At 47.7% G+C, this 14,012-nt stretch overlaps 1 protein-coding gene across 1 annotated transcript; it reads right to left on the minus strand.

The window, feature by feature from the left end:
* Positions 1-329: 329 nt before the first annotated feature.
* CMTM2 (CKLF like MARVEL transmembrane domain containing 2) lies at positions 330-13,756 on the minus strand. The gene is made up of 4 exons (XM_070399014.1): positions 13,285-13,756; positions 13,039-13,197; positions 2,141-2,242; positions 330-1,439 (listed from the first exon to the last, which is right to left on the minus strand). The coding sequence occupies exons 1-4, from the start codon at positions 13,618-13,620 to the stop codon at positions 1,182-1,184; spliced, it is 855 nt and encodes a 284-aa protein (XP_070255115.1). The 5' UTR covers positions 13,621-13,756; the 3' UTR covers positions 330-1,181.
* Positions 13,757-14,012: the final 256 nt, after the last annotated feature.

Below are 14,012 nucleotides of genomic sequence, written 5' to 3' on the forward strand. Positions count from 1 at the left end.
CTCTCTCATGTGGTTCCTGGCTGAGCTCATGCCCCCTCCACCCCGCCCCTCCTCCCTAGCTCCTCAGGCATCAGTTGGGGACCTCACTTTTCTTTCATGAGGATGACTCTTCTCCTGCCAAGTTGCCAAGTGGCTGGACTGTCTGGTGAGAATGAGGCCCTGACCCTGGTGCGGGGGTTGGAGGGTGCGTGCATGTGGGAGTTGTGGCTCTGGGGCCCGGCTGATGCTCAGGGCTTATGCTCAGGTCTTTACTGGACAGAGATGCTGCAGGTCCCAGGGACCGCTGGCCATCTCCACAGCAACCAGCCCCCCGCCCCCCTCCCGTCCCTTCTGGGCCCATCCTGCTTGGCCCACTCCAGCCTGACTCCGGTTCGCAGAGGCCCTGAGCCCTGAGGAGGTGCCACCACCCCTGTTGCCCTCCTCCCGAGGGTGCTTCAAATGAGGACCAATATCAAACTTCGAAGAATCAGGAAGGCCAGCAACCTTATTTCTCTCCTAGCAACTACCTGGATGCTTTTAAAAAATATCAGTCCTAGCCGGTGTGGCTCAGTGGATAGAGCGTTGATCTGCAGAGTAAAGGGTCCCAGGTTTGATTCCGGTCAAGGGCACATGCCCAGGTTGGGGGCTCGATCCCCAGTGGGGAGTGTGCAAGAGGCAGCCACTCAATGATTCTCTCTCATCATTGATGTTTCTCTCTCTCTCTCCCTCTTCCTTCCTCTCTGAAATTAATAAAAAAAAATATATATAAAAAATAAAAATATTAACGTGAGCCTGGCCAGCTTGGCTCAATGGTTGAGCGTCAACCTGTGAACCAAGTGCCCTTGTGCCCTGACCTAGAGTCTCTCTCTTCCTCTCTAAAATAAATAAAAATAAAAAATAACGTGAAAAAAAGGCATCCTTTCGTTTTCCGTTCTCTCCTTTTCCTCTGGCCCCTTTGGCTGGTCAGCGTTGACAGCCAGCGTCACCCACACGCTGGTCCCCCAAGCCCCTCACAGCACCAAAACTTTCAGTAACGTTGGTGGCAGGAACAAAAAATCCATTTGAAGAGAATTTCTTTTCCGAGTAGAGGTGGTTATTTAAGTGGACAAGAAAATCATTGGGAAAGAAGACAAGGAAGACAGTGGGACTTTGCTTCGCTGTAAAATACACGGCCCCGTCTGACCACCAGCTTCTCCTCGGTGTCATTTCTTGCCTGACTTTGCTGCTGCTGCTCCTGCTGGCGCTGCTCCTCCTGCTGGCGCTGCTCCTGCTGCTGGCGCTGGCTTTCCCTTTTTGTCGTCCTTTGGCTTTGCCGCCTCCGCTTTTGGCTCTTCCTTTGGAGCACCTGCCATTTTTTGAGGAGGAACCAGCACATTCTTTTTGACCTTCTTGCCTCTGAAGTGTTTTCTTTGAAGGCATATATCGATTAAAGGGAAAAATGCAGCCACACCAATAAGGATCTGGAAAACAAGAGGAGTCTCGTGACTTTTGCTTTTCATCCCGAAGTTGGCCTATTTCCTTCCTGGTTTCTTTTCTTTTTTTGTAAAAAATATATTTTTATTGATTTCAGAGAGAGGAAGGGAGAGAGAGAGAGAGAGAGAAAGAAAGAAAGAAAGATCAATGAGGAGAGAGAATCATTGATTGGCTGCTTCCTGCATGCTCCCTACTGGGGATCAAGCCCAAAACCTGGGCACGTGCCCTGACCAGGAATTGAACCTTCTGGTTCATAGGTCAACGCTCAACCACCAAGGCACAGCGGCTGGGCTCCTTCCTGGTTTCTAATAGTAAGCAGGTGCTGGAAAAGACACCCCCTTGTCCCCTTAAATGGCTAGACCCCAGAGACTGAGTCCCCCCTCCCCAGTGCCCTGTCACCCACCACTTCTTTCTTTAAACCTGACCAGGGGGTAGGGTAGGAGCTTTGGCCTCTGGGTCAGCAGCAAAAGGAGGAAGCCAGCAGCTTGGCTGGCTCCCTACACATCAGATTTGTTTCAATGGCTTCTCCACTGGGAACACTGATCAGCTTTACTTTCAAACTTTGCTTGGATCGCACAATTCGGTGGAAAGCCGTTCTGTGGCCTTCGAGGGGGGGTGGGCGGAAACACGCGTTCTCCAAAAAGAGGTGATTTCTAAGCAGATGAACAGCCCCACAAGGGAGACTCACCACAGCAACAAAGTAGTTCACCGGCATGGTTTGGCGAGATTGCACAGCGAAGGCCACGGCGCCTGCCAGGAAAGCTGTGGCGAACAGGTCGTTGAGAAGGTCCTGAGAGCGCGGGAGAGAGGAGTGTCGGTCAGCCTGGGACCCGGCCAAGGCCCCACTGGCAGCCCGCCTGGCGGAGCTTCCTAGCAGGAATGAGTTTCAAACTTCTGCCTTTATGCAAATATTTTATGTACATTAATATACTATATAGGTATTTAAAGATAAATATACACCCGGCTAGGTGAACATACCTGTGGCCCCTCAACTGGGTTCTTTGAGTCAAGACCCAAAGCTCAGGATCTTTTATTTTTTAAGCTTTTAAAATTTTTATTGATTTCAGAGAGGAAGGAAGAGGGAAAGAGACATTTTTCAATCCTTTTTATTTTTAAAAAAATGTATTTTTATTGATTTCAGAGAGGAAGAGAGAGATGGAAACATCAACGATGCGAGAGAATCATTGATCGGCTGCCTCCTGCACGCCCCTTACTGGGGATCAAGCCCGAAGCCCAGGCATGTGCCCTGACCTGGAAATGAACCATGACCTCAACCACTGAACAACACAGGAATTTTTTTCTCCCTGAAGTACACCTTTTAGTAGTTCTTTCAGTGAAGGTCAGTGAATATAAATATTTTTGTTCTTTGTCTAAAAGTGTCTATTTTATTCTTTGTACCTCAGCCCTTCAAATAAATTATTTCATTATTTTCGAGCCATTGTCATTGCTGTTGAAGAATATGAAGTCAGCCTAATAGTTTGAGAATTTTTTTTAAGATAAATTGCCTTTTCTCTTGGTTTGATTCTAAGTTTGCCTTTGTCTCTGGTGATCACAGTGCCTCTATGACATGTCTAGGTATAGTTTTGTTTTTATTTATGCCTCTTGGTACCTCTTTGAGACTTTTTATCTTTCATTAAATCTGATATTGATATTGCCACCTCAGCTCTTTTTTGGTAACTGCATGGAGTTTTTTCATTTTCATTTTCAACCTATTTGCATCTTTAGATCCAAAGTGAGTCTCTTGTGATCCTAATATAGTAGGATTATGGCTTTTTAAATCTATTATGATAATCTATGCCTTTTATTGGAGAGTTTAATCCATGTAGATTAAAAACAATTACTGACAAGGACTTATTTTGCTATTTTCTATATATCATATCTTTTGGTTGTTCCTCAGTTCTACCATTACTGCCTCTTTATAATCTGTAAGTTTTAGTAATGTACCAAATATATATATATACATATATATAACATATATATATGTAACATATATACATATACATATATAATTTCCTTGGGGTTACAATTAATACTTAAATTTATAACAATCTAGTTTGAATTGACACCAACTTAGTTTCAAGAGTACACAAAAACTCTTTGTTGTTATTGTTACAAATTATATCTTTATACATTGTGACCCATTAATGTAGATTTATAATTATTATTTTATGCACTTGTATTTTAAATTATATCAGAAAAGAGGAGTTACAAATAAAAATACAATAATACTGGCTTTTATATTTACCTATATAGTTATCTATACTGGTGGCCTTTCTTTCTTTTGTGGCTTCAAGTTACAATGCAGTGTCCTCTCATTTTGACCTGAAGGACTCTCTTTAGAATTTTTTTAGGGCATGTCTACTAGTAACAAATTCCTTCACCTTTTATGTGGGAATTTCTTAAGTTCTCCTTCATTTTTGAATGGTAAATTTTGAAAGATAATTTCAGTTTTGAAGGATGTTGTATTCATTTCCTGGGGTTTCCATAACAAAGTAACACCAACTGAGTGGCTTAGAACAACATAAATTTATTGTCTCACAGTTCTGGAAGCCAGAGGTCCAAAATTAAGGTGTTGGAAGGGCCATACTTCCTCTGAAGGTGCTAGTTCCAGGCCTCTCTTCTGTCTTTAGGCATTCTCATCTTGTTCCTGTGTCTCTTCACACCATCTTCCCTCTGTATATGTTTGTCTTTGTGTCCAAATCTCTCCTTTATATAAAGATACTAGAGGCCTAGTGCACAAAATTTGTGCGGGGGGGGAAGGGGGGTGGTGGTGGTGGTGGTGTGTGTCCCCTCAGCCCAGCCTGTGCCCTCTTGCAGTCAGGGACTGCCCGCCTGCTCACTGCTCCTCACTGCTTGGCTCACTGCTCCTTCGCACTGCTGTTGAGGCGGGAGAGGCTCCCGCCAACACCACTGCACTCGCCAGCCCTGAGCCTGGCTCTGGCTGAGCGATGCTCCCCCTGTGGGAGCTCACTGACCACCAGGGGGCAGCTCCTGCATTGAGCGTCTGCCCCTGGTGGTCAGTGGGCAACATAGCCACCAGTCCTTGTGCCATAAGCGTCGCTTAGGCTTTTATTATACTAGAGGCCTGGTGCACAAAAATTTGTGCACTCAGGGGGTCCCTCAGCCCGGCCTATGCACTCTTGCAGTCTGGGACCCCTCGGAGGATGTCCACCTGCTGGCTTAGGCCCACTCTCTGGGGGATTGGGCCCAAGCTGGCAGTCAGACATCCCTCTGGCAGCCCGGCAGCACTCGGGGGATGTCCACTTGCCAGCGGGGAGCAGGCCTAAGCTGCAGTAGGACATCCTTAGCACTGCTGAGGAGGCAGGAGAGGCTCCCACTACCACTGCTGTACTGGCAGCCGTCAGCCTGGCTTGTGGCTGAGCAGAGCTCCTCCTGTGGGAGCGCACTGACCACCAGGGGGCAGCTCCTGCATTGAGCATCTTCCCGCTGTTGGTCAGTGTGTGTCATAGTGACCAGTCATTCCCAGTCGTTCTGCTCTTAGGGTCAGTTTGCATATTACCCTTTTACTATATAGGATAGAAGCCTGGTGCATGGGTGGGGGCCGGCTGGTTTGTCCTGAAGTGTGTCCTGGATCAGGGTGGGGGTCCCTCTGGGGTGCCTGGCCAGTCTGGATGAGGGGCTCATGGCTGTTTGCAGCTGGTCACACCCCCTTCAGGGTGGGGGTCCCCACTGGGGTGCCTGGCCAGCCTGGGTGAGGGGCTGATGGCTGTTTGCAGGCTGGTCAAGCCCCTTTCAGTGGGGACCCTCACCCCATGGAGGTTTGGCCAGCCTGGGTGAGGGGCTGATGGCTCTTTTCAGGCTGGCAACACCCCCTTTAGGGTGGAGGGTCCACTGGGGTGTCTGGCCAGTCTGGGTGAGGGGCTGAGGGCTGTTTTCAGGATGGCCAAGCCCCCCGGCGACGGAAGCTCCCAGCCTCTCCTTTTTTTCTTTTTCTTTTTCTATTGTGGGATTTATTTACCTTCTATAATTGAAACTTTGTAGTCTTTAGAGGAGCTCAGAGCCTCCTGCTTGCTCCAGCTCCATGGCCACAGCCGGCTGAAAGCAGGTATCTGGGGTTTATTTACCTTCTATAATTGAAACTTTGTTGCTTTGAGTGGAGCTCAGAGCCGCCACGGCAGGCGGGAAGCTTGGCTTCCTCCATCATTGGGGCAACCAAGCCTCCTGCTTGCTCCAGCTCCGTGGCTACCAGCCGCCATCTTGGTTGGGTTAATTTGCATATAGTCGCTCTGATTGGCTGGTGGGTGTGGCTTAAGGCGTAGCGAAGGTACGGTCAATTTGCATGTTTGTCTTTTATTAGTGTAGATAGACTAGAGGCCCGATGCATGAAGATTTGTGCAAGAATGGGCCTTCCTTCTCCTGGCTGCCGGCACTGCCTTTGTTCCAGCCCAGAGCCGCCTTTCCACCTTCCCATGCTGCCCAGAGGCCCGGAGTGGCTGGGGCGGTGTGGAATGCCTGCGTCGTCATGGCAATGATGTAAGCGTCCCACCTGCCCCGACCGCTCGGCACCTGCGTATGCAAATTAATCCACCATTTTTTGGGTTAATTTGCATACTTACTCCTGATTGGCTGGTGGGCATTGTGAAAGTACAGTAAATTTGCATCTTTCTCTTTTATTAGTGTGGTCATTTTCAACTAAGGCCCATTCTAATGACGTCATCTTTTTAATATATATATTCCATTGATTTCAGAGAGGAAGGGAGAGGGAGAGATAGAAACATCAGTGATGAGAGAGAATCATTGATTAGCTGCCTCCTGCCCCTGGGGGTCAAGCCTGCAACCCACGCATGTGCCCTGACCGGGACTCAAACCATGACCTCTGGTTCATAGGCTGAGGTTCAACCACTGACCTTATCTTAATCTGATCACCTGCAAAGATCTTTTTTTCCAAATAAGGTCACATTGATGAGAGAGAAACATTGATCAGCTGCCTCCTGCACACTCCCTACTGGGGATGTACCCGCAACCAAGGTACATGCCCTTGACCGAAATCGAACCTGGGACCCTTGAGTCCGCAGGCCGACGCTCTATCCACTGAGCCAAACCGGTTAGGGCCTTTAAATGCTTTTGAAAGATTCTATCCAGGAGGCTACTTCAGCCCTGAGAAAGCTCTGAGACAGATGAGACAAAGGCAAGTCCCCAGCCAACTCCTCAGGGAGCCACCAGACAGATCAAGACACACAGCCATAATTCTTTCATATTTTCTCTATTTATCTCTCAGTGCTATAATTACCTATATCTTTCAATTCACTAACTCTTCCGCTTTGTTTGATATGCTTTTTAACCCATCTATTGACAGTTTTATTTCAATAACTATACAGGGTGAGGCAAAAGTAGGTTTACAGTGTGAGTATGCAAAACACAGTTTATTCTTGTATTATTGTTTATGAATTATTATACAATTTTCCATATGAACAATATGGAAATATGTATTTAATTCTAGACATTATATTTGTACTTTAAAAAGATCTGTCTAGTCCTGACCAGGTAGCTTAGTTGGTTGAGCATCTTCCCAATACGCCAAGATTGCGTGTTCAATCCCTGGTCGGGGCACATACAAGAATCAAACAATGAATGCATAAATTCGTGGAACAACAAATCTATGTCTGTCTGTCTCTCAAATCTATTTTTAAAAAATATATCTTTATTGATTTCAGAGAGGAAAGGAGAGGGGGAGAGAGAGAGAGAAACATTAATGATGAGAGAGAGTTATTGATCAGCTGCCTCCCGCACGACCCCCACGGGGGATCGAGCCCGCAACCCAGGCATGTGTCCCTGACTGGAATCAAACCCAGAACCCTTCAGTCCGCAGGCTGACGCTCTATCCACTGAGCCAAACCAGCCAGGACTCAAATCTATTTTTAAAAAAATTTTAAAAGATCTGTCTATTCTGTCATCATGTCTTATTCTTTTCTTAGTGCTTTTATTTATGTCTTTAATAATTTTAAGTATATTTCCTATTTTCTGACAACTCTTCAGCTATCTTTTCAGTGTTCTAATCCTCCCATTTGTTATATTTGCTGATTCTTTATTCTTACTCATGGGGATTTTAAACTAAGACACTTTGTAGTTTTAAACTGTAAGTTCATATTTGACAAGACCCTCTGGCCCCTCATGCCCACCCTGTGAGAATCTATCTTTAGGTTTTGTGATTTTGTATTTAATTCTGTCAGGAGTTCCATAGATATCATCTGAATATCATAAAATTGGGATCAGTTTTCATGCTAATTCTCAGGCATTACATTCTCTAAGATTTCTAGGCTGAAGGTAGTAAAAATTGAAACCAATGCGGGGGATGAGGACACATTTGTAATACCTTAACTAATAAAAAAAAAAAAAATTGAAACCAAATCTGTATAAAGTCCAGGCTCAAGATTTCTATTTCTCAAGGTTTTTAAAAAATTCTTTATTGTAAAGTATTACATATGTCTTCTCCCCCCACCCCCCTTGACTTCTCCCTGGCTGTTCCCACCCCCTAGAACAGTGAAGGCGAACCTTTTGAGCTCGGTGTGTCAGCATTTTGAAAAACCCTAACTTAACTCTGGTGCTGTGTCACATATAGAAACTTTTTGATATTTGCAACCATAGTAAAACAAAGATTTATATTTTTGATATTTATTTTATATATTTAAATGCCATTTAACAAAGAAAAATCAAACAAAAAAATGAGTTCGTGTGTCACCTCTGACACGCGTGTCATAGGTTCGCCATCACTGCCCTAGAACATGCCCTCACCCCCCTACTGTCTGTGTCCATGGTTTATGCTTATATGTATGCATACAAGTCCTTTAGTTGCTTTCTTACTCCCCCCCCCCGCCCCCCCCCCGCCTTCCCTCTGAGGTTTGACGGTCTGATTGATGCTTCTATGTCTCTGGATCTATTTTGTTCATCAGGTTATGTTGTTCATTATATTCCACAAATGAGTGAGATTATGTGATATTTATCTTTCTCTGACTGGCTTATTTCCTTTAGCATAATGCTCTCCAGGTCCATCCATGTGTTACAAATGGTAAGAGTTCCTTCCGTTTTACAGCAGCATAGTATTCCACTGTGTAGATGTACCACAGTTTTCTAATCCACTCATCTGCTGATGGGCACTTAGGCTGTTTCCAAATCTTAGCTATGGTAAATTATGCTGCATATCTCCTTTCTGATTGTTTCAAGGTGGTCTTTTTTGTTTATTCCACTCTAAGCTCAAGCAGAGATGAGCATGTTTTCTTGCTTGTTTTTTTAAAAAATTATTTTATTTTTTAAATCTTTATTGTTCAGATTATTACAGTTGTTCCTCTTTTCCTCCTCCCCATAGCTCCCCTCCACCCTGTTCCCACTCCACCCTCTGCCTTTACCGCCCCCCCCCCTCCGCTGTCCTCATCCATAGGTGTACGAGTTTTGTCCAGTCTCTTCCCGCACCTCCACACCCCTTTCCCCCCGAGAATTGTCAGTCCACTCCTTTTCTATGCCCCTGATTCCATTATATTCACCAGTTTATTCTGTTCATCAGATTTTTTATTCACTTGATTTTTAGATTCACTTGTTGATAGATATGTATTTGTTGTTCATAATTTTTATCTTTACTTTTTTCTCTTCTTCCTCTTCTTAAAGAATACCTTTCAGCATTTCATATAATACTGGTTTGGTGGTGATGAACTCTTTTAGCTTTTTCTTATCTGTGAAGCTCTTTATCTGACCTTCAATTCTGAATGATAGCTTTGCTGGGTAGACTAATCTTGGTTGTAGGTTCTTGGTATTCATTACTTTGAATATTTCTTGTCACTCCCTTCTGGCCTGCATAGTTTCTGTTGAGAAATCAGCTGACAATCTTATGGGTACTCCCTTGTAGGTAACTAACTGTTTTTCTCTTGCTGCTTTTAAGATTCTCTCTTTGTCTTTTGCTCTTGGCATTTTAACTATGATGTGTCTTGGTGTGGTCCTCTTTGGATTCCTTTTGTTTGGGGTTCTCTGTGCTTCCTGGACTTGTAAGTCTATTTCTTTCACCAGGTAGGGGAAGTTTTCTGTCATGATTTCTTCAAATAGGTTTTCAATATCTTGCTCTCTCTCTTCTTCTGGCACCCCCATAATTCGGATGTTGGTATGCTTGAAGTTGTCCCAGAGGCTCCTTACACTATCTTGATATTTTTGGATTCTTTTTGCTTTTTGCTTTTCCGGTTGGGTGTTTTTTACTTCTTTGTACTTCAAATCTTTGACTTGATTCTTGCGATCCTCTAGTCGGCTGTTTGATCTCTGTATAACATTCTTTATTTCAGTCAGTGTATCCTTAATTTCTAGTTGGTCCTTTTTCATATCCTCGAGGGTCTCACTAGACTTATTGAGGGTCTTACTAAATTTATCGGCGGTTTCTAGAAAATTCTTGAAAAACCTTATAACTGTGGTTTTGAACTCTATATCTAGTAGTTTGCTTTCCTCCATTTCTGTCATTTGTGACCTGTTTCTTTGTCTTCGCATTTTGGCTGCTTTCCTGTGTTGATAGAGTGGCTTTCTGTGCTAGGTGTCCTACAGGGTCCAGTGGCTCAGCCTCCCCAATTACCTGAGGTGGACACTCTTGGTGCACCCCTTTGTGGGCTGTATGCACAGTCTTGTTGTAGTTAAGCCTTGATTTTAGTTGGTATCAGTGGGAAGAATTGACCTCCAGGCCAATTGGCTGTGAGAATCAGCTGTGTCTATGGTGGGAGAACTTCTGTGCTGGAGACACCCTTATGGGAGACGACTTGCTTCAGGGGGGCTTTGGTGCTCACTGAGTCTGCACCCTGAGTGTGTCCCTTATGGGTCTGAGGAGTTGTAATCTGGATGGTCCCACTCTGACCACTGGGTACACTGGCACTTGGATCTCTAAGGAGGTGCTAATTTAGCCTCTGCCTGAGGCTACCCAGCAGGAGCTACGGAAAGATCTGCAGATACCTCTTCTTTGGGATTTGGAGGTGCTCAGATGAGGGCCAGCTGTGAAACAATGCAAGCTGCTGTGGGGCCTTGGGCCTTCTTTTGGATGTTCTGGGTCTCTCTGACCCAGCTGCAGTTTGTTAGGTAATTTTCAGATGCAAAGGGCCAGGTCATTCATATGCAAAAGCCTCTGCACACAGCTTGGGTGGGGCGGGGTCTCAGGGAATCAACAGGGCGGAGCAAACAGCTATGGCTGATCCTGAGCCCTGCCCTAAGAAGTCCTGGGTCTCAGTGTCCTGAGGTAATTGCTACAAGCACCTCTGAGAGAAAGCCACCCTCGAGTTCTGCCCGCTGCCAGACAGTCCAGTTTCTCCCCGTATGAGTCTGGGTCCCCAGAGACTCGCCCGGAACTGGAGTCGGGGCCATTGGGAGCTTGTGTCTCCCTCCAGATTGAAAAAGACAACCACGTCCTCAGTTGCCAGCCCTTTCCGCGTGCGCCTCCGTACCTCTGCACTTTACTCCCCCACTTCCTCTGAGTCTCAGTGTGCTTTTCTCTTTCCTTCTAGTTGTAGAATTTCCACTCAGCCAGCCTTCCTGTGGTTCTGGATGATGTCCGTTTTGTCTTTTAGTTGTATTTTTGAAGTGGTTGTTCGAGGCAGCAATTTCAGGTCTTTACCTATGCCGCCATCTTGGTTTCTCTCTTGCTTGTTTTTTTTTCTTTTTAAATATATTTTTATTGATTTCAGAGAGGAAAGGAGAGGGAGAGAGATATATAACCCGGGATGTGCCCTGGCCAGGAATGGAACTTTGACCTCCTGGTTCTTAGATTGATGTTCAACCACTGAGCTATGCTGGCTGGGCAAGCATGCTTTCTTGTTTCTGTGTGTGGGAAAAGCTATCTTCTCTGTCTTTCCCCTAAGAGTGTACTGTAGTCTTACAGGGTGCTGTCTTCAGGCAGGGCTCGCAGTTCTAAATCCCCACTTTGCTTGGGACCAGCGCCTCATCACCTAACTTAAGAATGGATGAAAACCCATACTCCTAGGGCAGTGATGGCGAACCTTTTGAGCTCGGCGTGTCAGCATTTTGAAAAACCCTAACTTAACTCTGGTGCCGTGTCACATATAGAAATTTTTTGATATTTGCCACCATAGTAAAACAAAGATTTATACTTTTGGTATTTATATATTTAAATACCATGTAACAAAGAAAAATCAACCCCAAAAAAATGAGTTCGCGTGTCACCTCTGACACGCGTGTCATAGGTTCGCCATCACTGTCCTAGGGTAACACCTCGTCAGCCATTCCCACCCACACTTCAGTGGCTTATTCCATCACTGCTCCTGTTTTCCATTTCTGGCACCTGTGTCTTTTCCCTTCCTTTTCCTTCCTTTTCCTTCACCTCCCTCCCTCTTTCCCTCCCTCCCTCCCTCCCTTCCCCCCTTCCTTCCTTCCTTTTCGCCAGCTCAGCCATTCAGTTAAAGCAATAGTGCTTACAGTCCCTTTAAATTTTAGGTGAGTGCAGCAGGAGGATTTTCAGGGTTCACTCATTTTTCCTCTTGCTGGAGCTGGAGCTGAAATGAAAGTGTCTTCTCTCAAGCTCCTTGGCTGGGAACGTGTCCTCTGCCTGTCCCTTTACTTTGTCCTCTGCTTATCCCAAGAGCCTTACGTGGCCCTCTCCCCTCCCTCCCTATACAGAGCATCCCCATATACACCTCACTGAGACCCGTGGGTCCCTGGACCCTCATAACTTTTAACAAGTTGGCAGGACAGAGTGCCGTGAAGGACTCAGGTTTTACTGACAAAGCTTGGGTTGAATCTTTTCTTTTGGTGCCACTTCCTGGCTGAGTTACCTGGAGGCAAGTTGCTTGGCCATTCTGAGCCCATTTCCTGTGTAAAGTGAGAGAAGCAGTGAGCCTAGGACTCTGGAGGCAGGCTGTGGATGGGCAGTGAGTGAGGGCCGTGGGCATCGTGGGGTGAGGTCTGTGCTCTGTGGTTACACAGGCGAGGGGTCAGGCATTCAGGCCCACCAGTCCCCGGCACACGGCCAAGCTCTTCACAGCGACTCCTCAGGGACGATCACAGCAGTGAGTATCCCTGATCCCACATGACAGACCAAGGTACGGAGGCTAGAAGTGGTTGGGGAAACTTGGCCAGTCCTAGTCCAACAGACGACTGCTTTGACCTGAACCTCTTTCTGGGTGGAACACCCTTTACAGGGATAGTCACTGGGCGATCTGAGGCTGTTTTAGAAGTAATTTTTTTTTAATTCTCATTTTATTTGACCAACTTATGGGAAGCCTTTTTTTTCCCTTTGAATTCCGGGGATGGGGTATTTTCCGGGTGCCCTCCCCCGTCAGACGTGAGCTGGGACAGGGTTGGGAAGAACCTGTCGTGGCTGCACCTCCCCTCCTCCCAAGTAGAGCAAACCCGGCCAGGAGCCAGGAGCAAAGACCCTGGGGTTTGACCAGCAGGTGGCTAAGAGCCTCCTTCCCCCAAGCTGGGCTTTTCCAGAGCCTTTTCCACCTACATGCCGCCGCCTCAGCCCCAGCCCCAGCCAGAGGCGCTGAGTCCAGGCCCGGCACCGCTGGGGGATGGGGGGGGGGGGGGGGAGGGGGGGGGGCGGTGAGGCCGGTCTCTGAGCACCTGGGCTGGGGCTCAGGCTCCCGCACTTACAGTGACGGGCCACAGGATGAAGGGCATGTATCTGTTGATGGCGAAGGTGTAGATGATGATGAAGAAGAGGAAGATGGACATTTCCATGGTGATGATGAGCGAGAGGAGCGGGTGCACGGCGGAGCCGGTGAACATGACCAGCGCAGCCAGCAGGCAGCCCTGTCGGGGGAGACACGGCCGAGGGCGGGCTCTCAGCGACTCCCTCCCGAGCTCCCCCTCCCTCCGGGCGGGCGGGCGAGGACTCACCACACTCAGGAACTTGACCTCGGCGTGCCCCATCACCCAGAACTCCTTGTTGCTGTCCTTCAACTCCCACCTGTAGCGGCGGCACCCCTTCCGCGTGCCCACATCGTCCTTGGGCTGCACGGATTTGGGCTTGGGCGGCGGTTCGTCCTTCTTTTCCTCCTCCTTCTCCTTCCCCTCCTCCTTCTCCTTCCCCTCCTCCTTCCCCTTCCCCTCCTCCTTCCCCTTCTTCCCCTCCTCCTTCCCCTTCTTCCCCTCCCCCGGTGGTTGCTCTCCCTCCTTCTTGCCGCCTGGAGGAGGTGCCCCCGGTTTGTCCCCCTTTTTGCTTTTATCTGCCATCGTGGCGGGGACCCTTTGGGCTTCTCACGGGCCCGCCCAACTTCTTCTTGCTGTTCCTGGACAGGCCTGACCTTGAGCCAAGTCGGGCGCCAACCGACTTGCTCAGAGGCCACGTTCAGCCAACGGCCGAAGACGAGCGGAGCCAAACGCGCGGTGCCCTGTGCGCGCGCCCGTCTCACCGTGGGAAGGTCACCCCCGCCCAGGGCCCGCCCGCAGGAGACCCCGCCCCCACGCAGGAGACCCCGCCCCGCCACGCCCACCGCCACGCCCACCACTTGGGTTGACCGGGGTCAGGGCAGGGCGCCCCCTCCCCCCCAGACCGTGGTGCCCTGGGCGGGGGAAATGCAACTGGACTTTCACACAAGGCAACACGTGGACGCAGAAGTGTTCGC

Source organism: Myotis yumanensis, unplaced genomic scaffold (assembly GCF_028538775.1).
Source record: "Myotis yumanensis isolate MYYU_CA2020_CCGP unplaced genomic scaffold, mMyoYum1.0.hap1 SCAF_18, whole genome shotgun sequence".
Taxonomy (NCBI): Eukaryota; Metazoa; Chordata; class Mammalia; order Chiroptera; family Vespertilionidae; genus Myotis; species Myotis yumanensis.

What these genes read in the sequence shown, in the direction of transcription:
- CMTM2 (XM_070399014.1), bottom strand. Translation starts at nt 13,620, where the DNA reads ATGGCAGATAAAAGCAAAAAGGGGGACAAACCGGGGGCACCTCCTCCA. An exon ending in AGGTCAAGTTCCTGAGTGTG is followed by an intron (nt 13,198 to 13,284) that starts GTGAGTCCTCGC and finishes CTCCCCCGACAG; the next exon opens with GGCTGCCTGCTGGCTGCGCT. An exon ending in TGAACTACTTTGTTGCTGTG is followed by an intron (nt 1,440 to 2,140) that starts GTGAGTCTCCCT and finishes CTTGTTTTCCAG; the next exon opens with ATCCTTATTGGTGTGGCTGC.